Source organism: Camarhynchus parvulus, chromosome 4 (genome assembly GCF_901933205.1).
Source record: "Camarhynchus parvulus chromosome 4, STF_HiC, whole genome shotgun sequence".
NCBI lineage: Eukaryota > Metazoa > Chordata > Aves > Passeriformes > Thraupidae > Camarhynchus > Camarhynchus parvulus.
Genome location: NC_044574.1, coordinates 24040327 through 24065405, shown reverse-complemented (window position 1 = coordinate 24065405; position 25079 = coordinate 24040327). Strand labels below are relative to the sequence as shown.

At 40.8% G+C, this 25079-nt stretch overlaps 1 protein-coding gene across 1 annotated transcript in view; it reads right to left on the bottom strand.

Moving 5' to 3' along the window:
- LIMCH1 (LIM and calponin homology domains 1) overlaps positions 1–25079 on the bottom strand; it is a 175784-nt gene that overhangs the window by 5990 nt on the left and 144715 nt on the right. Inside the window, exons 21-33 of the mRNA XM_030948295.1 lie at positions 18455–18548; positions 15903–16069; positions 15128–15233; positions 13581–13655; positions 12859–12887; positions 11775–11858; positions 9994–10086; positions 8930–9034; positions 7458–7594; positions 6539–6669; positions 4621–4744; positions 3256–3333; positions 689–797 (exon numbers count right to left, since the gene is read on the bottom strand). Coding sequence (XP_030804155.1) covers positions 689–797; positions 3256–3333; positions 4621–4744; positions 6539–6669; positions 7458–7594; positions 8930–9034; positions 9994–10086; positions 11775–11858; positions 12859–12887; positions 13581–13655; positions 15128–15233; positions 15903–16069; positions 18455–18548 — 1332 coding nt within the window. The remainder of the gene's footprint in view (positions 1–688; positions 798–3255; positions 3334–4620; positions 4745–6538; positions 6670–7457; positions 7595–8929; positions 9035–9993; positions 10087–11774; positions 11859–12858; positions 12888–13580; positions 13656–15127; positions 15234–15902; positions 16070–18454; positions 18549–25079) is intronic.

Here is a 25079-nt window from a genome sequence, read left to right as displayed (position 1 = left end):
GGACATCTGACTTTGAGGCTGCATTCTGAAGGCAGGTAAATTGTGATGGATAAAGTTTAAAGAGGCCAGAGATTTAGTCTGGGTAAATGTCTAAAATCAAAAAAGTCTTCCCAAATGTTTAATATCAATTGCGCTAGAGATAATGGAAATGGATACTTTCTGATTTATCTAGAAAACACTTCAGGTTATTTCCAAACTGAAGCACTCAAGAACAGTCAAGAAATATTTCTGGTAAAAGCCAGAATACACCATTCATTCCATAGTCAAAGCTTTCCAACCATGGGGCAGATCAAAGATGGCTTTGGGACTGATCATGCTTTTGGGAGGAAAAAAAAAACACCTAAAAACTCGCAAGGTAAATAATGTTATATTTAAAAAACAACGAGCACAATAGAGAAATTATATGATGCTCCCCCCCAGTAAGTTCAGAAGCTAAGTTTGCTTGCTTGATCACAGATTTTAGTCCAATTAATGTGTCTGACTGCAAAATAACACATTGTTATTTTGCAGTCAGACACATTAATTGGACTAAAATTGTGTTATTTCCACTTATATAGTTGTGTTACTTCCACTTCTTTACAAACATGCTCAGACATAACAACCATGTAAATCCCCATGTCCTCTCAGTTTCACATCTACTCTCTACTTGCATGACTTGAAGTTTTTCTTAATAAAGCAAGAACCATACCCTGAAGCACTGAATATGGAAATAAAGACCGAGTGTCTCAATAATCATGGCAGCTCCTTTTCCAAGAGGGAGACCACAGGTAGAACAAAGCTTCTTCCCGCTGACAGACCTAGGAGGCAAACATGGCTGTAAGAACACTGCAACTGAGAGATAAATATGGCTTTAAAAGCACTGCAACTGATGCTAAAATGAAGCCAAATATTTAGATAGGTTTATCAAGAGGCACAGAATGGGAGAAAGGAGCACTGGAGGAGTTTACATAAATACACTTTGACCCTTCAGCCATGTTACTGAATCCACCTACACATCTGCCTTCTAGATAAGCAAGCAAAGGGCTTAAAATGCTTCAATGCACAGTAATTCAGACACAGGTCCCTGCCAGTCTGCTGTGCTAGAACAAGGGAGATGCAAGCTCCAGCCCCCAGCCAAAGGCAGAGAACTTTCCACTAGACCAGGTTATTTAGAGCCCCATCCAACCTGGCCTTTAACACCTTTAGGGATGGGGAGTCCACAGTCTATCTGGGCAATCTTCCTCAGTGCCTCACCACCTTTATAGTAAAGGTTATTTAGACCTAGTCAATGCCACAGCAATTTACACAAATTATCTGAGTCAGACTCTCAGCCTGGAAATTTTTCAATCTGTTTACAAATGGACTTGCTCACTGCAAGTCACAAAATAGGGATGCTAATCTTGCACCCAGCTAAGCCGGCGAAGCCAATAGTGACAGCATAACTACAGTAGCACTGAGCAGGCAGTGGCTGACTCATTTCAGACTGTGCTGCTGCAGCCACTTAATACTATAACTAGTCAGAGAAAAGCTGAAATTGGATCTCCACCTGCAATGCAGAAAATACTTCAACTTGCACCTTCAGCAGTCCTAAAGGACTGTCTAGACCTATCTCCTAAATCTGCTGTTGGATGACAGGTGGGTGAAGGTTCAGAGCCCCAGGAATAACTGCTGCCCGTTTTCATAATGGTTTTAATGGCAGTGCAGGTACGCACTTTGTGGGTCTCATACTCTTCACTTCTCTCCTGCCTGTCAGCCTGCCAGAAATGATGCTTGGCCTAGTCAGATGAATCTGAGACCAAAAGAGATCCCCTGTCATTCTGTGTCATTCATGCATTTTTCAGCCAGGGCTGAAACCAGGAGAGAAACTTTGTGATACTTCATGAGTTCTGAAAAGACAGTTTGATGAAATCCTACTCAGATAAGCAAGTTTACAATCTCTGGCTATAAGGTTTTGATGCAGCAACACAAAAGCCAACCAGAGAGAGATCTGACAAAAGAGCATGACAAAAGAGCCATTTAGGGAAAAAAGAAAAAAAAAGAGACACGGAGAAGGAGAGACAGAAACAGCAGAAAAACTCATCACAATTAGAAAATTGTCCTTGCTTCCAACTATCGAGCCCACCATGTACACAGGCAGCACAGACATAAGACCCTCTTGTTGCTTCATTATTATTATTATTCCTTTTAGAATAACTTTGCTGGTTTTTTTTTCTCCCCTCCTACAGCCTTAACCCTTCTGCTTATGTTATTCCTGAGTTCACCTTTGGTTTTAGTTCTTCTCCACTATCAGAGTTACTAAAAGAGCAATTTAAAGTTTCAGGTCTCGGGAAATTTTTAAGAGTTTTCTAATGTTGTAGTGGAAAAATGAATTACATTCCATCTATTGTTTAAAAAACTAAAATTTATTTCAGGAAAAGATCATGCAAAAGATTGCCAGATCAGAATACAGCTGCTTAATAATATGAAGTAGCTATCACAACTAGTGACCTGTAGCAAGGAAATGCAATTCCAACAAAAAAACATAATAGAAAAGCATAATAAATAATTAATGTAAAAAATTCCCAATAGTTTCATGTCAATGCAAGTGACATCAGAAGGAGGGCTTTGCTCTGAAAAGTGAAGAACAATGCAATTTAAAAAGAAAGAAACTTACTTTGTTCTGTGTTGTATTAATTTACTCTATTTAATAAGCAAACTGATTTTAACATATCCGAAATTATCAGTGATTTAATCAGGCTACAGTTAACATTTATTTAGAGTTGGTACACATAACTCACCGAAAAATGAACAGATTGCTCTAGGAAATTAATATGATTGTGGGCAAACTAAAAATCAGCAAAAAAGCAAAATGTGTTTCCAGTTTGGAAATGAAAGAAAAAAATTATTTTTAAATCAGCAAGTGCCAATGTCTAGAACAGATCTTACTCCTGAGGATGTGACTATTCACAAAGATATTCTTTGGCTTAAGTGCTCTGAGCTCAAGTTTGACTGAGGTTTACACTGTCCCATTTCAATTTTATTGAAACTTCAATCATCAAGCAGAACTGTAGAGCTGCTCTCCGAAACTGTGTTATTTGAAAATGTGACGGTACCACTGAAGCTGGCAAAAAATATGGGAGAGGGAGCTACATATTTATCCCATGGACATCTATGAATTGCAACACTTAGCTGACTTAATAGTGCATCCACATAATACTAATGTGATTTTCACTTTGGCAGTTCACCAGCAACTACAAGATGTGTTTGGTCTGCAAAATTCCTTATGACCTTTAGTACCTGTTGGGCGAGTGACTGAGAGCAGCAGGAGAGCAGGGAGATGACGGCCCAGATCGGAAGTTCTCATGATAGCCTGCCCTAAAATACAGGAGAGAAGATGCATTACCAGAGCTGAACAACAAATAAAACCAGGTTTTGTATGGAGAAATTCCAGTTAGTGAATTTCAGGATTTTTGGTGCTGAGTCTGCTCACTGCAGTGCAATCAGGTAACTCACACAGTAATCAGCCACGTGGAGACTCCTGCCCACCCCACCAATCCATCACAGCTCCCACCATGATGAGGGAGGGTTAAGCCAAGTCACACCACACCACACCACACCACACCACACCACACCACACCACACACCACACCACACCACACACCACACCACACCACACCACACTCTCTGTTGGCCCTTTACTGAGTGAAAAGGAAGCTGCCAACACAGAAAGGTAGTTTATTTGGGCAATGGTTATTTTGTATCTATGCTACTCTGAAAGAATCTGGTGATCAAAACCATGGTTTTTGTTATCAGAAATCACAGGACTGATCCAAACTGTAACTGCGTAAAACAGTTTACAGATTAAATAACATTTTTCTCAAGCATACACACAAGCAGTTTATAATGAGGAATAGGTAATCAAACCTCAATCTACATTAGTTTTGACTGGATACAACCTTAATAGAGGTAACAGGTTCTGCAAAAGACTGTGTTCATATATATGCTAATGAAAACAGATGTTCCTTTCTCGTTGCATAGTTTCTTTTTGTGAATACTAGGCAGACAGATTCCTTATTTACCAAAAGAACTGGTGTTACCATTCAGTAAGGCTTACTCAAAAAGCACAGGCAAAGCAGCAAAGAAAAAAAGACCTCACCAAAATTTACAGCAGAAGGCAAATACTACTTTATAGTATATCTTCTTTAAAAAGGCATAATCTTTAAAGGACTAGAAAGTAGCAATCAATATGTGCTTGGAAGATGGGGAATGAAGCTCCTGCATACCAGCTTCAAACAGGCAGATATAACCTGACATTCCCACCCTCATATTTAGCTACTTATTACCTGTAAATGTTTGTCTCAGGCAATTAAAACAAATTAAGCACATGAAAAGTTATGCAGATATGTGCTGAAAGAGCTACGGAGAAAGAAGAGGGAGGCATGCAGGGGGTGTGCTCCCTCCTGAAATGAGTAACTGTGGTGCCTGTAATGAGAAATCAAGTAGGTAAATGTCAGCAGTCTCTGTGGGAAAGCCAGACATGAAGGGCGTTCTCACCGTGCAGGACTCATCAAACCCAAGCAATAAAGGATGCTGAGCAGGAGTATAAGGGAGAACAGAGTGAGCAGGACTTCTCAATCTTTTCAATAACCTTTATGTTCTCACCTCCTCGCTTCCCTTGCAGAGCTTGGTTGCTGTCCCACGGTCTGGCCCAGGAATGGTCTCTGCCGGACGTCCTCCGCGCACTGTGGAGATCGCTTTGTCAGCAACTGCTGATTCCAGGAGACATCTGCAGCCAGAGGTGGGGAAACTCAGCATTTGAGGCAAAATGCTTTTGTCAGTATTTATAAACCATCATGGACTGTGGGCACACAACAAAGGAGAGAGATGTACTGCTCCTTAAAACAAACTTCTCAGAAACCCCCACAAAGTCAGAGACAGATTTTGCTACATCAGAAGACCTCTTTGGAACATCATTCCTCAGCATTACCCTCACATACACATGATCTACCCTGCTGCTGAATGTATTTCTGCAGGGGAAAGGGCAAGGTCAAACAGCCATCCACAAACAACACTTGGGAAAATAAGGTATTGTCATAATGGAGGAAGCACCAGAGACACTGAAACTTCTGTGGCGCTGGAGGATCCAAACTTCTCAACAGCAAGAGTTAAGGGGATGGTGGTACAGCCACTGTTCTCCATAAACCTACTGATGAACAGTAATTCTGTTGTAATTTTATTCTGTGCTTCACATGGCTCAGTGACAGTAACAGCCTCACAGCAAAAAGCAATGACCTGTGAGATGCCCAGGCAGCCAGCCATCCTATCTTTGAGAAACAGTGCATTACCTGGACCCTGCGAGATGAATTTTGTGGCACACAGCTGGAGAGAAGCCTTACCCTGCCATGTGCCAACCATCTGGTTTAGAGAATGAAAACTTTGCTGGTGCCTATGAAAGGCCTGTTACTGTTTTGATATCAAGACAATACATCTGATTATTTAAGGGTTTAAGGAGGGAGCAAAGATGGGATGCTTTAAGAGGCAAGAAAGGAGCTGTCAGAATACTTGCAGAGGACCAAACTGTTGAAAAGAACCTAGGAAAACCCTTAAGCAGGGTTATTAGCAGATGTAGTTTAAAACTGTCAAACCTGTTAAGTTTGCTTAATCACTACTACAAATCTCAAGGCTGTATTGCTGGATAATGTATATTCTGCTTGCTTTCTTTCTTTGTGCAACTTTTATCAAAGCAGTAAGAATACAATAAACTGAGACAAGGAAGCCTACTAAGTTTAATAGAACAAATTTTCATTTGGAGCAAGTAATAACACTGAAAACTTTTCCATCCATAGACACTTAATTTTTTAGAATAATGAATTTTTATGCTGAACTGAAAACAAAAATCTAAAACTTGATTTCAGAATTTGCATTCACTTTCTGTCTTTAGTCCTACTTATTTACTTTCCACTGTTTACTTGTAGTAGATAGATAATGATGCTAAGTTCATGAATTTGCCTTTTTTTTTAGGGTGACCCTCATGACAGCAATGCTTTGGGGAAATTCTTTCCTTCAAAAACATCAATATTTGTGGAAGCTAAATAAATAAATTAACTTTAAATTTCATTAGACATTGCTAATGACAAAATTGAGGCAGGTGTTGCTTTAGGCTTGGCTTGAAAAGGTTACATATCACATGTAGTGATTTTGACTGGACTGAAATGGACATCAAGAATCTAATTACCTATAAAAACACAAAGTAAGTGTTGGAAATATGCTCTCTGTATCAAGACAAATCCTATATGTTGTAAGTATGTAGGATTATGTAAAAGATGGAAGATAACCTTTTTAACTGATACTGTGAACATGCAGGCCTATAAACAAGATACCGGCTGTCATCTCTGATGAAAACAAGAGGAGTTTACATTTCACCTTAACATATTTATCTTTGCTAACATAAAATAAATTTTTAGTCTGAGACATTCCAGTTTTGCAGATATATGTGCACTGTCAATTTCCAAAACGCTTTGAGTTAGGTTCCTGCCTGATTTCTATCTGGGGAAGAACACATGCATAGGAAGAGTCTTACTCTCATCCTGAGTCAGAGGCAGGTTCAGCCTGGCAGGTGAGCTGCGCTCCATCCCCGGCATGTGGTGCTCCTGCTCACTTCCTCCTTTCAGGATACCAGTCCCTGGGTATCCTGAGAGCACCTGATTTCCACTGCAATAAAAATAAGTCACATTGTATAAACAAAGCCAGGAGAAATGTCACCTAGAACATAATAGCTAAATCAGACTTTTGAATATCAGTCTGGTTTTTACAAAAAAGATTTTTGTTATTGTGTCAACTTTGCAATGACAAAGCAATGAAAAAACTTTGATGAATTAACAAGTTTGTCTCCAAATAGTCCAAGTCCTCCTGCTTACCTCAAACTGCCACTTAGATGTGCTGAAGATCATTTTGGATTTGCAGAAAAGGGCTTCTTTGACAGAAAAAAAGCTTTAATCCATGTTCTCTGTACACTGCTCAGCATCATCAGATGCCTCTTCTCTTTAGTGAAACCTGTCAATTAGCAGTTGAGCAAAGTCCAGGACTTCAAACACCACCTGGCAAGATTGGGTATGGCATTTCTGAGATAGCCAGGCAATTTCACACAGGTTCTGAGTGAAAACAGCTACTGCTCCTTTAGTCCTTCAGATGGCTTGTGAAATGTGCACAAGACACAGTGCAGTGATGCACACAGATGTCTGAGCTGTCTAAGGTCTGATCTGGTTGCTTGGCAAAGCCATACAAGGAAAAGACAACACTTCTGATATGTACAACTAGCACTGTGCACTGCCACACATGCATCAGTCTGTGGGGCCAGTGAATACTGATCAGGGTATATTGTATGGAGGCCACCAAGTGCTGATGCTCCAGCATCAATTGTGGGCATGTGTGTGATATCCCAGAAGCCAACAGAACACAAAGCTCCACAGGGTTATGAAATGCTTGGGGTTAATACATACCTCCTCTTTTCTTGCCAGAGTTCACTTTCCTTGCTTTTCAGAGGTGACATACTGTCCTGCTCCCAGAGAAGCTTTTTCTGCTTTGGAACTTCTTTTTGCTTGCCTTCCCCTGGAGAGCTGTTTGAATCAGTTGAGTTCTAGAAGACAGATGAAGAGGGAATAAGGAGCTCCCTTTGAATTTGGCACTGGTGCACACATGGGAAAAGCACAGGCTGCCCCTAGACACACTGTGTTGACACAACTTATTATCAAAAAGAACGTCTCACATTTATATAGTAGAACCATTTGACCCTGGTAAGGCTAACTTTGAATTTAATTAAGACTTTAGTTGAAACAACAACTGGTTGGACTAAGCTGAGAATGAAATAAGTTAGGTACCAATTATGGTGCTAAGGATGGCAAATTAAAACTTCCCATTACATAATTTTTGGCAGAAATCCTTGAATTATTTTGAGAGTCTAGACAGTCTCCCATTGGACTTGTGAGGACTTTGAGAATGACCTCAGCATGCTGTCACTGCCTAGGAGCAAAGCAGTACTCACACGCACTGGGCATCCTCAAAGGCAACACCAGTACTACTTCCAAATTGCTGCAGGAGTGGTTCATACCTGACTTGTGGAGCTTAAAGAAGCAATGGCATGAGATCCTTTGCTTCTGGGTGCAGGCAGTGTCCTGACTGTGGCATAAGCAGCTCCACCAAGGAAGTTGCTGCTATACAGCCATGTGGAAAATTGGCCATGGCTGAGGCCTTTGCACAGGGATGAGTGAGAACGGGAGGGGCAGGGAGAGTGAAAGGAGAATCAATTGATACAGTACTCCTAATACCGGAGTTCAACGGAAAAAGGCAGATGACTGGGTGCTGGTGCCTTAGGCAAGAGAAAATTACATCTGTGAATCCCACATTTACTTGACTGTGATTTCACCTGGGTCTGATCTCTGCAAACACTAACTTAATCAGATGCTAGATGCATTAAATTAAACATTTTTTGCTGCATGAGTAAAAAAACCCAAACAAACATAGAGAGTAAACATTCCTCTGTTTTGCTGCTTTCTAGGAGGGATGATGGGAGAGAAAAGGACGAAAACTGGGGAGGTAGGATTCAGTCTCATCTGAGATATATATAAAGTACTATTTTACGCTCAAAATTTTGTATTCAGGGAAACCACTTAAGATTTTGTTGGCTTTGGAGGATAACTAAAATTCCACAGCACTGGTTAAGGAACAGAGCAGCTGCAGACAGAAAGTATCATTCTCTGCTCTAGTTAAAAATGGGATGGTAGCAGTTTGCTTGGGAATACAGCTATTCAGTGAAAATCTGTAAGCTACAGCACTCTGAGGCATCACCAGCTGGAGATGGGACCCAGGGAATACCCTTCCTGCTCCCAGACTTTGACAGCCTTTAGCAAAGGATTAAACTTTACACTAAAGATGGCTTACTCTTCAGTGCCTTACTCCTCCATGAGAAACTCACCACTGTCTTGTTTCCTTCAGTGGTAGACGAAGACGACGAGAGGAGTTCAGCAGAGTTTGAAGAAACAATGAAGGGAACTACAGTATCCTCAATTATCTTTCGTTCCTGAAGAAAGAGGATCAGGAGAGAGTGGGGGTTAAAAATACAGAATGTAAACTGTGAGCTTATGAAACACATAAGAAAAATAAGATTCGGCTATGTGCCAAATTTAGATGGCTAGATAAGGACTTGTGGTACCAAGAATAATGGTAACACCTCAATTTTTAATTTGCTTTGAGGTTTTGCACTTCCATTCCTTTTACCACTGAGATGGAATTTCCAAAACAGGAAAGAGTATTTCACTTGCATGGAACTACTGTTTTGCAGAGCACAAGTATATTAATATTAAAGTATGAAATTACCCTTGGTACATGAGAAACTTATTCTGAAAGTTGAAAAAAAAATTCTCATTTAGACCACAAGTATATCCCTCAAGCACAGATGAGAAACTATCCATTTACATAGTGCATAGACAAATTTATAAACCTTTTCCATTTTCCTTCAATAATGACCCACATACAACAAAAGAAAATCACTATCTTCTACATTGCTAATATTCCACAACTGCAAGATTTGAACATCTCCTGTGGATTTTTTTTTAAGGCCAGTTACAAAATTCCACCATGATCAAACCCAAGGCAGACAACAATTTCACCTGGAGTTCCACTAAGTCTAGGCACCAAGTATATGCCAAAATACACATGGGCTCTGGCCCTGCAGGGAAGTCTGAGCGTGCCCAGACACAGCTGTACTGACTCACCCAGACTTGCACAGCAATTAGACACCTCCACCTATGCAGAGGTGCTGAGGATACCTGTCCAAATATTTAAATATTTTTCCTCAACATCTATGGCAGTGTTTAAGAGAAACAATCCTCCACAGAATTCAGCCTTGATGAGGATTTTCATTAATTAATCTAGGTATGGGATGATTTTTTTTTGTTGTTTTTGCACCCATAAGTGGGTGCATTTAAATACAAAAAAACCAAAACCCTAAAAAACTACCTCCTCCTTTGAGCCTTATACCTCCTCATAGTATCTACGCTCCTCCTCTTCAACTTCTCTCTGGGCCTTTTCCCATTCCTCTTTCAGCTTGTACTGCTCCTTCTGATACTTCTCCTGTACATGGATACAAATGCAGGTAAATTCAGAGCACTCAGTATTAAGAGCAAATTCTGTAGTATCCCCACAGGAAAAATGAATTTGCTAAGAGTAGTTTAATCAGAAATAGGATTAAATAAAATGATAAAAGGATATTAAGGATAAAAGGATAAAAATTGGAAACATCCATGGGTGTAAAAAAAAAAAGCTTCTTTTTCACTTTGCCCATTTTTTCTAGGACTTATATTTACCACCTTCAAACATCAAGGAACTTTTGACACATTAGAAGCAGTTTAATTCCTTAGAATTTTAAAAATCTTTGGTTGGAAATGAAGTTTATGCTCAAAAATATTAATAATTTTTTGCTTATCTTACTGTATTAAGTTTCAAAAATGTTTCACAGACCCCAAAACACTGAGACAATGTTTGTACATTAAAAACTTCAACAAAGTAGCATATAAATAAGCAGGTTTTGCAGATACCAGGACTAATTTAAGAGATATGCCATTAACTCTAATTTAAGAGATATGCCAATACAATTTAATGAGTGATGAATAACTATGCAAGTTTAAGAGATAAAGAGTGTGCAAAGCTTTGAAGAGAGTAAGATTATAATTAGCTAAATAGCTTATTTTCTTCCTTGAAGGCATGATTTCTTAAGAATTGTTTTCACAGAGTTTTGCACAAAAAATTATCTGAAAGAGGTGTTTAAAATTGTTTGCCAGAGCTGGTTTGAATATGGAGAGGAATGGTGACTTCCACTTCCCTCTTACACCAGTTCCAACATCTGTTCATATTGGTAACCACATCTGCCTACTCCAGAAAATAAACATTTACTATTGAGAGAGTACCCCCATGTGCCAGAAAAATTATCATGAGAATTTTACACCATTTTAAGAGGTGCAAAATTAGATGATCTCAAGAAAGCATAGAGATACACAAGTCCTTATTAAAGGATTAAAAGACCCCATTTTATTATTCTTCCTCCTTGGACAGTTGTTTGCTCTTCTGTTACATGCAACAAAGATGTGATTTTTTGGGATCAAAGCTAGTCACAGTTTCAAAAGACACTCCTGACTGACTGGGAGATTCAGGTTCTCATGTCCACTGCATTTCTTCCCACTAGGACACAAACCTAGAACTTTTAGAGTTTACTGTACCACTAGGCAAAACTAATGGTTATTTTGAAGATATTTCCCTCTCTTATAAAAACCCCCTCAAGCCCAAGTCCTTTCATGTCCAAATTTAGCTTGGTATTTTCCAAGAAGAACCTGTGAACAAAGCAGAATCCTATGAAAAGTTATTAAGACCATAATTTTAAAAAAGAGTTAAAGAACTGTTAAAGAAGAGGCATCAGGGTTAGGGAATCGTCAGTCTTGACAAAAAGGCTCCAAATAATTAAGAGTTTTGCAGTCTATGGTCAGCATAATTTAAATACAATTGAGGACTAACACATTCAGTTTAACTGGGCGCTGGATTGCAGGACCAAGTTCTTTTAGTCTTTCCATGAAGTGGGTAAGGGAGACATGAGAGTGCCTAAACCACACAGAATGTTTGTGTGTGTGTGCTCATTTATCACTCAACTGCCACAGAATTTGCTCAAGCATCCACAGAGGATGTGGAAAACACAAAATGCTCAACTTTTGTCCAAAGGGACAATTCAACAGCTGAACCACACAGTGGAAGACACACAGTTTCTTCCCTACCTGAAGCAAGCGTTCTTGCTCATGCTGCCATCTTTCCTGGCGCTTGCGCTCTTCTTCTGGATCCCAGGACCAAAAATTGAAACGCTTACGTGAAGGAAAACCAAGCTATTAGACTGTGACACTGCACTTCACATGGCTACCACAGAAAACTGCACTGGGCCTGATTAAACCTTGCCATTGATGTGACAATGGGAAATTGGGAACTAGATAAGGGTTCTCTCAGGTAGCAGACAATATTCTTAGCTTCACTGACACTTGGGATTGCCCATTCGTAGCCACCTGATAAAAAATCATTTGGTTTGCAAAGAAAGTCTTGGGAAACTTCAACTGAAGGGGGGAAAAAGGTCTTAAAGAGCTCTAAGCATCACTGAATAGAGTCACCTCCAGGGACACAAATTTAAAGAACATATATATTTTGCTTCTCTATAATCTTCTTTACAACATGAAAAGCAATTTTAGGTTGCAAAAAATATTCTCTCATTTTATGTGTGCCAGCACAACAGCCTATAGCCTTGCTTTGAATTTTTATTCATAATTTAATAAATCCTCAGGCTTCACTAATGATCCTATCACATGATATGCTTAAAATCTTTATAATCAAGGACAACTTTAGATAGTTCCTGTCATATCCCTTTCCACTACAAGTAGTGTTTGAATCTCATAGGAAGAGATTATGTCTATTTCTATATGACAAACAGAATGTGAAATACTGTATACTTCAGAGTAGCATTTTTGGTGTGTTGGGTTTTTTTGTTTCATTTAGGAAACAGTAGCATTGTGAAGTCCTTTCATTTCTATGCATTAAAATACAATGGATAATTTAGAATTACACATTATTTAGAGATTCTGAAGCTTTAGTGGCTCCAGCAACCAAATACTGTATAGCTAGCTCCAGATAAGAGGAGAATGCGTGAATTCCAGATTCAGACAATACCTTGATTTGGGTTGTACTTTTCTTCTTACATGTCCATGAGAAAAAGTTCTCATTTTGATTTAGGGATGTTACAAGAGAGTTTGCATAAAAAATTAATTTCTGCTAAACACAAATCACTAAACCAAACAATAATGCAAAAAATGTACTCACATTTGATTTATCACCAGTATCAGAATCAGCTATTAAAAAAAAAAAGAACAAGGAAAGATTAAATTTAACATAGCAAAATTTCCTCAGCCTGTAAATAAATCTACATTATATCTGTATGTTAGTTTCCTATTTACTCCCACAACCAAATGCAAGGACTAATTGCAAGCAAATAAATCAGAAAACCAGATTATACCCATCACCAACGAAACTACTTTTTATCTGGGTTTAAAGGAGCGCAATATTAACTAATATCAGGTTCTACTCTACCACTAGCTAATGCCATCTACTTCTGACCACAGATGTTAGCAGTGTTCAGACACTGAATCTTACCTACCTTGATCTACTTTTCCCTTCGTGATTCAGTTCAAGGAAGGAAAAAGTACAGCAATGCTAAAAGGATGGGACTACACTACTCAAGAGCCACAGTTACGAAGAGAACCATTGCCATTTTCTATCCAAATGTCTTTGAAAATTAGACTGATTAAAAGAAATTAAGACAAAGGTATTTATAGGCAAGGGATTTCTTTTGGGTGCCTGAAACCAGAGCATTGCAACAATGTGCAACCCAACAGCTCTTTGTCAACTGTGCAGCAGGGATAGGTATTTTCTACAAAAGCAAGAGGTAGAACAAGTGATGATGGGCTTTCAGCCCAGCCCGGTGTCTGAAGACACCTGTGGCTGGAGAGCAGAAGGGCTGGAGCTGCTCCCAGCGCCGCGTTTACCTGACTGCGAGAAAAACTGCGAGCGCCGCCAGTGGTTGCGGACCCTAAGCGGAACCAGGGCCCCGCGGGGCGGCTCTGCAGGCGAGGGCACGGAGACAAAACAGAAACAGCGTGGTGAAAAGGTGAGGACAGACTCTCACACCTGAGCCACCTTGGCCACGAGAGGGATTCGTCTACAATTGCTTTGGTCCACAGACCTGAAGATCACACAGACTGTGGGTATTTAAATACGACTTTTGCAACATGGCGCCTGAACTTATGTGAGAGCTCAAGCACGCTGATGCAAGGGCAGCCACCCTTTTGAGCCTTTGCATGGTGCTTGCATTCATTCCTATGGCAGATACAGGTTTTGATGCATTTTGTGAGCCTTTCAGTGCTCTATATGCTGTGAACACTAGAGTGCAGCCAAGTGTTTCAGCACCAGTCAGAAAACTGACAAGGCAAGAGACCTACAGCCTTTTACTTGCTATTTGGTTTGATTTGCTTAACATACAATGATACTGGTCTCAAAGTCTGCTTGGGTAGCATCTACCCAGTAAAAAGATGTGAGAATTCCATTCCTTTTCAGACAATCATAGAGTGGTTTGGGTTGGAATGAACCTTAAAAATCATCTAGTTTCAATTCCCCCTGCCACGGACTGGGACAGTTTCCACTGGATCAGATTGCTCAAAGCCTCATCCAGACTAGCTTTGAAGGCTTCCAGGGATGGGGCATCCACAACTTCTCTGTGCAATTCATCGTAAAGAATTTCTTCCTAATAGCTAATGTAAATCTACTCTCTTTCAGGTTAAAGTTTTTATTCCTTGTCCTATCACTACATGGCTTTGCAAAAAGTCCCTCTTCAGTTTTTTCAAAGTGGATCACCTTCAGTAGTTTTAACCTTGAAAACATTAGGTTAATCAATATATTACCTATAGATTAACAATCTAGGAAGCTCTTATGGGAAAAAAACCCTCAGTTGATTTTTCTCTTTTTCTTCCACAATACCTACACATATGCATATTTAAAATAAATATAAAATCAAACTACTAAATATTATCAGTCTTAAGCAAAACTTTGTCATGAAGGCAAGGAAAAAGGTTCTGCATTGCAAGAACTTGTGTTGGGCAGTGGTAAAATTCAAGGATGTGGTCAGATATGCGTATTGTTCATCTATGAAGAGGAGCTCCACAAGAGCAGCTGAGTGCAAAATTTATGTCCAGAAAATTTTATTGTGAAATAAAGCCAATTGTTAAGTCATTATCATTTGTGAGCAGCAGTATGTAATACTCATTGACATAATACAGCCTTTAATGCTAGGCCAGGTAAATGCAAGATAGAGATCTCCCTCTGCTGTGTCAAATTTCTGCTGTTGTGTTTAAGAGGAATAGCCAGAAGAATCCTTTTCATCACAGAAGCCATACTACCAGTATTAGTCAATGAAACTAGAAAATTACTGTTTTAGCTCCAAAACCCTTCAAGTTGTGAATTAGACACCTCTCCCTGAACACCACATGCCCATATTCCGCTGCTGTCTGGCTGAGTTTTCCAAATGCTTTTTGCTCACCTTGTAGACCAGAGTTATGCAGAGTAACTTGGCTGGTTTCAGGAAGTTTCTTTAAAAATGGCAGCACTAGGCTCCCCTTTTCTTCCAGGGCTTTTGCTTTAATCCCCTGTTCAGACATTTGGGAGCACAAAACAGCATTAAAAAAGCAACAGGTTCAATCAAAGGTCAGCTTAAACCCTTTATACTTATTTTCTGAAACAACATTATCAAAGATGAAGCCTCTATCTCCAGAATGACAACAGGGAGTTGCAGTATTGAAGTCCTGTAAGTAACTGGTAGCTGTTTCATGCTGACATTCCCACTGCCCTGCACAGCAAAGTCAGTCCTCTAACACCATCTGACTAAGCAACACCTAACTTACCTGAAAGAGCAGCATGGTCACAGCTGTTTGCTACCCCTGCCACCACCGGCACCTGTTCAGCACTTCAAGAGGACTAAGAGGATAAGTCCCACTGTCTGCACCACCTGGATACTCTGCCCTCCCAACAGGTGGTGGGACTGGGGTTTGTAGGTTAAGTTCTCATTTCAGTCCCATCAGTTAACAGGGTCAAGCACTGCAATCATGCACTGTGGAGTTCCTTTTGAGGGGGAACTCTGTGATGACCACATGATTTGGCAGCTGAAACCAACCTTCAGGGTCATGTTTTGAATGAACTCTTGAAGTGACATTTTATGGAGAAAAATACCAATTTGCACAATAAGCATTTATGTGTAAGATATTTCTCTTTCTTTTTTCTTTTTTTGCCCACTCCCTCTTTTTCTTGCTTGTACATACCTCCTGTGTAGGAGGGAGCTCTGCTTCATTCTGCTGCTCTATTTCAGCTTTCTTCACATCTTTCTTGCTTGAAGCAGTTTCCTCTGAAGGGACAGGACTGGGAAGAAATTCTAATCTCTTCACAACAGGGCTGGAACACGCTGCAGTTGACTTGAATTGCTTTTGATCTAAACCGAATCCACACATGTAAGAGATAATGTTGCAAGGTCAAGATACTTTTTCAAATAAAACATGCCTATTTCTTATAATCTAGTTTCTTTCTGGATGTACTGTGAGCCCATTTACTGGATGTTTTGAAAAAACAAACTTTTTTCTTCAACGCAGGAAAAATTAATCTCTCAGAGAAGACAAGACTGAAAGAATGAAATTCACCTATCAAAATTTATGCACTTACACTTGACTTGGGCATCACGGGACACCCTTTGTCGTCAACAAAACCAGAAAGAAGTTCTTGGGAAAGAGCCACACAAACTTTTATTTCAGGCACTCCTCTGGCTGAGATGAACTGTAACCTACCATGGGTCTACTGAGCTAAGATCTCTTGACTGAAGTTAAGTGATGAATCCTATCCTAAGATGTTACAGAGATAAGTAGCTATATGACATGGTCTCACTGCCAGCACTGGAGGATATTTCAGCGTGCCTATTTTCACTAAACCTACCACTTCCACTGACAATCAGTTAAGCATCAGACAAACTGCTACCAGGCAGCCTTGGACTGGAATAACCTAGCTGTCATCTAATTCTTAAAGAAACCCAGCAAGTTGATGCTGGTTTCTGGGAGAAGAGCCTAGAAGCACACAGGTGTACAGCTGTGACAGCTGAACTGCTGAGAGCTCGTACCACTACTGGAAGCAGAGCAGTCACCAGCATCTCAGGCACTGGAAAAGCACCCAGACATCTCTCCAACCTTCTCAAGGAGAAACTTCAGATCCTGTCCCCTTTCCAACCACAGCAGCATTGGCAGCTTCTGAATATACCTCTTTGACAGGCTGGGAGAGTAAGCTAAGAACGAGATGCAGCTCACAACTCCACTAAGAACATGGACACAGCAGAGACAAGAGCTGCTGCTGCTGCCAAGGCAGATGCGCCCTCCTCTGGAGCCATTCCCTCACCATTAGAGGCATAGGGGCCACAGCATGGAAGTGTTTGGCTTGTTCTGAACAGCAGAGGAGATTGTTTACAAGAAGTTCACACGGTTTGGACCCCATCCATCCCTCCAAAGCAGACATTAATGAAAACTCCATGTTACTTTATCATTTTGATTTTTGCAAGGCTATGTCAGTTTTCCTTGCCAGACAATATTAAAATTTGCTGTCAGTACTTAAGGTTTAACATTTCTGACAGCTGGGGAGATGAAGCCAAGATGGCTTTGTGATTTGTAGACAGCACCAGCTCATCTCTGTTGACTTTCGAGAGGAGAATTTGGTCATTTCATTACAAGATTGCACCTTCTACATTACCTGCCAGATGCAATTCAAATTTGTTAGACGATGTACTTTGGCATCTAGGAGCCAAAGTAATTAAGGCAGCTAATGAGCCCTTGCTAACAGCCCATGTGCTTCTAATCTTTGGGGAATGGTACCTCACTGATGTTTGAGGGCAAAGCTCAATTGTTTAAGTCACATTTATCCCCAACAAATAGGAGCATTATTTTTACATACCAAGTGCAGCCAGAGATCTCACTTAAACACCTATTTGACATAGTACTTTTTACTTACCCATACCAAGCTACACTTTAATAGACATATTTTAAAAAATGACCAACAAAAAAAATACCATGAACTTAGTATAATAGCATACAGCAAATAAAGTGCCTACTCAAAGACAATGTTTTACACTTTTGAGGAAAACAGCTTAAAATTCTGCCAGCAAATTCCTTTCCTCAGATTAGGAATCATGCATAAAAGCTTTAAGGCAGAAAATTAGAGGTCTGCACAATACTGTCCATTTAAATCCCCTATGGGGACTGAAGTGCCCCTTCTTACTCTTTCTCCCCATTCCTTCATGTCTTGGGGGAAAAAATGTGTAAACAGAAACTATTACTGACTGGTAGCTTCTGCCCTTGTTGCTTTCTGCTTACAGCATGCTGTGGCAGTGGCTTTTCAGGTGCACAGATGGCCAAGTGGACAACTCAGGTGTATCACTTCAACCGCAGAATGACAGAACAGCCCAGGCTGGAAAGGACCTCAACAGACCATCTAGTCCCAGCTTTTGCGGGAAAGGGAGCCCAGAGGAGATTCTTTAGCACCCTGTCCAGCTGCACCTGAAAAAAACCTCCTGCCACAGGGGCTCTAACACATCCCCTGGGAGGCTGCTATAGTGAATGACTGTTCCGACAGCGTACAATTTCATTTTGTGTCAAGATGACTGACATTTGCAGCATTTTCTAGTGAGCCTTGTTGGTGCTGCTGGTGATGCTCCTAGCAGATTCCTGCAACAAGGTGGGCTTCAACCTGGGCCCGTAAGTGAGGAAGGGCAAGGGCAGGGTGAGGGCAGCAGCACACGCACCTGGGGACAGGCAGGGCAGGGTGAGGGCAGCAGCACACCCACCTGGGGATGGGCACTCCGGAGAGGCAGGTGTCACACTGCTGGGGCTGGGCTCGGCTTGCAGGCTGTCAGCTCCATCCAGTTCCACTGGGGAGGCCTGCAGAGAGCAACACAGCATGGAGTGAGTACAGTGGAAATAAAAGTATGTGCCTGTTCCTCAAGGCAGCGCTTGCTGCTCCTTTGTAGTGTGTTCGAACCACATCAGTGTGGAGCTCAGCAGGGTGTTGGGGGGAATGTTTCAGAGCAATATGTGCCCATTCTGGTATTGAATGGCTGTGCTTTAATCTCCTTTTCAAATCCCTCATCATCAGCCATTAATGTGGTTGGTTTGGAATAGCTCCGACAAGCTTTGAAAACTGTAGGATATCTTGGATTGTGCTAGCTGGAGATAAGCACACATTTCACCCCTAGCTTCCCCTTCCAGAATAACACACCAATGTATGCATTAGTGAACAGATAGCACATACTAGGGTTTGGAAAGTGGCAAAGTAATGAAATACTTCCTTTATTTCATGGTTGTCTAAACAATCTGTTATCTGAAGGGAAAAGCCAGAGTTTGTATTAAAGGTAATGAAATACTTGAAACACTATTAAGAGAGGGCTGAAAAAATATGGTGAGACCATATCAAGCCAATAATTCAAATGTCTTTGAAAAGCAAGCTTCCTGACCTGGACAGGGCTGTTGCAGAGCTAAAACTACACCATCAAAACAAGGGTAACACTTCAGCTGAACTATTCAGCAGCTTCCACCATATGTTTGCTTTTCCAGAAGGCAAATCAAGAAAAATCTCCAGCAAAACTATCAGCCACTGCTGATGGCTTGTGCTTGTAATGCATCCAAGATCTAGAAAACGGCACATTCAATGGAGGAAAATAAAAAATGCAGACTAATTTTTGAAATAAAAAGTAACATATTTCAGAACTAGCCTATTGTAGACTCTCTTTCCTGTCCTCCTCCCACTCCTCCATCTTCTTAACAGCTGCAAAGGAGGAAATCTGATCAAGTTTCCTCTTTTCTGCAGGCAGGAATCAACCCTCACCTTATGTATAGATCCTGTTTCCTACCCCTGCAGGCCCTCATGAGCTTATGGTCCCTTATCTGAACATGCCCCATGAAAAACAGGCCTGGGCTCTCACAGGTCCATAATTGGAGACATCTGCTGGCAATGCCAACAAGATGTCAACACCTCTGGACACACCACAAAGCTACAGGGAACTTTACCCTGCCTCATCTCCTCTCTGGAGGGAGACACACTCTGAAGAGGGGCTGGAACACGTCTAGAGGAAGATGCCCTGCCAGGAAAAGGTGCAGACTGGTGTGGGGCCATGGCCAGGGCCAGTGACCCAGGCAAGCCCAGCAGGCAGCCAGCAGTGCTGGGAACAAGGGAAGGGTCCTGCAGCTGCCAAGGGCTGTGCTGCCACCTCTCAGCAGGACAGGCGCCAGATCACTGCCACGAGTCTCTAGAGGCGGCAGCGCCTGCTGGGGCTGGCTGCCTGCCATCCTCCTCACTGCCACCACCTTCCAGGGAACCCTCACCTCTGCCACCCTCAGCCTCTGCCCCAGGCAAGACATGGAGACACATCTCCCACCTGCCTAAAAGCAGTTCTTGAACTGGATGAGGCAGAAAGCAAAACAGAATCTCCAAAAAAGTAACATGGAAAGTTTCAGGACTTCCTCTCTACCATGTCCACCTGTGAATGCATCTATACCAAGAGTGAGGAAAGCACAGACCTCTCCCTCCATGCCTCACACACTCCCAGGAGGGATGATCACTGGAAATGAGGCACAAGATAAAACACAGCCCCAGAGAAATGCTCCAAAGACTGCAAGTCCTGTAGCCCAGAGGTTTATCTCTTGCCACTTAGTTGCTCTTTTCTTTCATATAACCACCTCTCTATCCCCCAGTTCATCTGGATGCCAGCCTGGTGTGTCACTGAGAGTTTTCATCACAAAAGCCCCTGCAGAATTCTACTGCAACTAAAGAAAATTTCCCCTTCAGCCTCAGTTCTGGCTCCTGATGCAACAACAGCCAGGGGAGAAGCTACAGGAAATCCCTGCCAACCTTGCTTAAAGCAGAAATAGTATTTATTTTCTGCATGAAGACAGGCCAGCCAGATAGGTTGTGCCATCTCTGGGCTCAGAAGTTTTCAAGATTTGAATGATCAAGCCCTTAGCAACCTGCTCTGATCTCATACCTGTTTTGAGCAGCAGACTCAGTTAGAGACCTACAACCTGAATTATTCTATGTCATTCTACAACCTACAAAACTCTGTTAAACCTAAACAAATGGCTATTATTGAGAGCTCAGGATTTGCCCTAAACAAGGCAGTTTTCACATGGAAAAGCAAGAGGCTCCACACTCACTGGTCCAAACCATAAACCTCCCAAATAAATTGTTGTAGATTTCAATTATTAGTATTTAGATTGATAATGTTTTTGGTAAAACAGTGGAATTTACCCTTCACTCTCAAAAAGGAACTGTCCAAACTGAAAAATTAAAATCAATAAATACATTCAACTTTAATTTCAACCCTAGAGGCTTTAAAGCTATAAACTGTTATATTCCCGGGGCCAATACAAAAAGTATTAAACTACCCAGAAAGTCAATTGCTGATGTCAGCTGCTGCGGGAGAAAGAGCACAGCCACAATGGCCTCTCACTGGTGCTCAGTGAATGCTGTGATGCATGATGCACAGACACGACGCACCTGTGTCACCTCGGGGTCTGGAGTTACCTCAGGAGCCCAAACATGGTGCTGGTGCTGTCGTGCAGCTGTACTGCACAAGCACAATAACTAAACCTACCCATAACCTATATCCAGGAGGCTGAACCAGGTACAGACATAAATGTTATTTATAGAAAAAAGAGCTACTACTTGCTGCAGGAAAACTGACTTTCCAATGGCATGCTGCAGAAGTTTGTTCCTGCTCATGAGACTTGACTTTTTCTCCTCCCTCTGCTGAGCAATTAAATAGTAGTGACATACAGCTAAAAATATAAAACTGATTAATAACTAATTTATAAAAAAATTAAGTCAACTTCACTTGGGAACTCTCTTATTTCCACTAAATTTAATTCTATTTATAACCCAAAATTAATGTAGTATTATCTAGTATTTTAGCCACAGCTATATGATACACTTAAGAAAATTCTTGTGCTGATACAATTGATAAAATATCTTTTTTACCACAGACTATCATGCTTCACATTTCATAAATATTTGTAATCAAATTATGATGTTATCACTGAACATAAAAAAAAAGGTGTACAAACATTTCATTACACCTAGGAGGACTGTATTTTGACTAAAGACTCAGCAACCTAGTGAATGACATTTCTGAGGTGCTTCAGTTCTGTGTGGAGCTCTCATGCCTTGGGATGAAGGAGTGATGTAGCCTCTCAGAACCCTTCTGTCATTTGTGTTTGTGGGGGCAGAGGTCTCCTTCTGCAGGGCAACAGAGCCATTCCAAACACAGGCTCTGCTGTGAGGGAAGGTCACACAACACCACCACAGGCAATGAAGTCTTCACGAGGAGTAAGGAAAACCTCAGTGCATAGAGGCTCTCATTATCTCTGCCCACACATCAGCCTGGTGTCGAGACTGTCCTATTAAAACTTCTAAATTCTGAAGAATGCTACTTGGATGGGTGTTTTTATTACCCCATGCATTTGGATTCCCAGGAGTTAAAGTAAGCTTCCCCATTTATGACTTAGCCTTAAGTCATGATGGAAAGTTAAATACTGTGATGGCAGTTGTGGTTATGAGCACATCAGTACAGAGGACAAAGCAACACCTGTGTTCTGCTAAACAAAATATCCATTTAACAAAGACACAAGCACAAGCACATAGTGTTACCAAACACCTATTAGGCATGAAAATAATTTAGTTCAATTTGTGAGAGACAGAATTTTAATCACATAAACTAGGACATCAGTCCAAGTATTTCTTTGATTAAGATTATACAAGCCAGAAATGGCCATATTGGCTACTGCTGTGGCAGAACTTTACACCCTTAATAAAACCCTAAAAATACAATAACCAGAAATACCTAGAACACAAAGTATCACAACTTCTACAAGAATACAAACTCCAAAGGAAGTTACAGTAGAACTTTATTAATCCTTCTTGTAAATTAAATCGAAACATAGCTCAGTTAACACTGCTTGCACACAAAATCATGTGAAATATTGTTATTGTATTTTATATGAAAGCATGACAAAACAAGCTGTCTAGAACCAGTGAGAATGCAGAGATATCAGACAGAATCAGGTTAAAACTACAATTTAAATTCCGTAAAACCATTCAGGAATGAAATTGGTTGCAACATCAATAGCCACATGTAGAAATTGTCTGACAAATCACAAAACTTCTGTGATTCAAATTCTACACGTTACTGACTTCAAAATTTTCGTACAAAGATTTCCTCATCAAAATTAATGTTGGCAGCTGATGTGAGTGGTAATGATGGCACAACCTTGGGCTGCCACAGCTTAGTTTCTTGCATGCTATGCCAGACATAGTACTACAGCCAAAACACTGCTTCAACAGGTTAGGTCATCTGCTAGCTATATAATGCTATATTCAGGCCAGCTATTTACAACAAAAAATCAGGGTAATCAGTAACTGACAGAGAAGTCTTGAAAATGGTGCAAGAAAGTATGAAGAATTCCTGATTGTCATAAGAGTTATCACTGTTTGATTGGGGTGTAAAACTAGCTTCTTTCACTGACAGACAGTGAAAAGTGCATGGCTGTCTGAAGGACAGGAGACAGGCAGGTTATGCTCATAACCAAATGCTGAGCAGAGTTCCCTTCTAGCTGCTTTGATGCTTTGCTGCTTGCACTTCTCATCCTACACCTTTTTCCCTTCAGGTAGCCCAGCCCCCCATGCATCTTTTCATGTGTGGTTCAAGGCAAAGTTGTCAATCTGGAACAGACAGGCTTAATCTATGAGTGTATCTCATAATGAATCAAAGAACAAAGACTTGTCTTACCGGATATGTACAAACCAGGATTTCAGCCCTGCTCTCCTGTAGCTTGGCCAACAATCCTCAACCACAAGAAAGCTTATACTTTAATCTCAGTTCAATCAGTGAATTTTTCAACATGAGGGAGAGTGTTACTTGGATATAGAAAACAAGTGCATTTTGTGCCAAGCGTGCAGTGAGTAGAAATGGACAAGTTTAAGCTAGTTAGAGAAAAATTAAAAGCAAGCTGTCTCTCCCCACCACCACGACTTCACCCTGATCTTTTTTAGGTTGCTGCCTATATTTATTTTTTTGGTTGATCAGAACAAAGTTATAGTTAGAGCTATAGGAAGCCAATACTTTCTACATGCTTGCATAAAGATTGGTTAAAATAAAGTGATGTCACTTACTTACTGACAAATTAATTCCCCTATACTAAAATCTGCACAAACACCATTCTAAAACGAAATATTTACTTTGCCAACTTTTGATTCAAAGAGCTAGCAGATACAACTTCTCAGCACTCATAGTGTCCATGACTATTCTGTAAAATGGGAAGAAAACACAGCCTAAATGGCTGACAGGTAGGACCAGGATGAGAATGATTTTCACATTATTGCTAGTATTGCCACTGATTGATCAGTCTTTGGGCTTGTGCCCTAGTTTTTCCAACTGCATTGAGACGTATAGGTATGCTTTACCTACCACCCCTCTTAGCACCACATTGCTCCACAAACACCAGTGGGATATCTTCCTCCTGTTTGTAGGTCAAGTTTATCCTTTTTAGCCTTTAATCATTGGCAAAATTTCATTAGCTACTTTAAGCAGAGGTCTCTTGTAAAATCACTTATACAATATCTATACTCTACCTAATACTCTACCTATACTCTAGACATGTAAGTATATTTTTTGATAATATTTTTCTTTACTGTCCTGCCCACCTGCTGCAGGTTTTTGCATCTCATTTCATAGTAGATTCAGGCAGGATGTACACATGTTTCCCAGTCAGCCTCTGGTTGCTGAACATTATTCGATTCACATATAGATGGGGTCCTTCTCAAAAAGACAACTGACACTGAGGTCTCACCCACAGGAAATGATCTCTGCATTTCCCTAGCTCCCCAAAAGCCTCAAAAGTATTAGTGTTTTAAGTGGTGCAACTTAAATGAACTTCAGGCCAAAAGCACTGTTGGAGTACAGCTGCACTGCACCTTCCCCTGTTGCAGACAGTGCCTGAGGGCAGCCAGACAGATGCAAACTGGGACTACAGAAGGGACTTCAAAGGGAAGCCTGCCAGGCTGAGAGAAGACAGAACTAGACCGTTTGACAAATGAACTGAAACAGCAGGGGAGCAGCCCTACGAGGGATTGAGGAGGAGGAAGGTGCATGTAAAGAACAGGAAGGGAATCAGAAGGGGAGAACAGGAGTGTCATAGGTAAGGTGTATATGAAAAGAAATATATATTTCACAAGAGACTTGGAGTAAAAAATGAATGAATAAAACACAAAACCAACCCAAATCTACAAACAACTACAGAGGGAAAAAACAAACCTCTGACTCATCATTTCTTAACAGAACTATTGCCTGTGAATCTTATTGAAAGCCTGGGAAGGACATGGCTAACAAGAACTGAATCAATAAAATATACAAATAAACACAG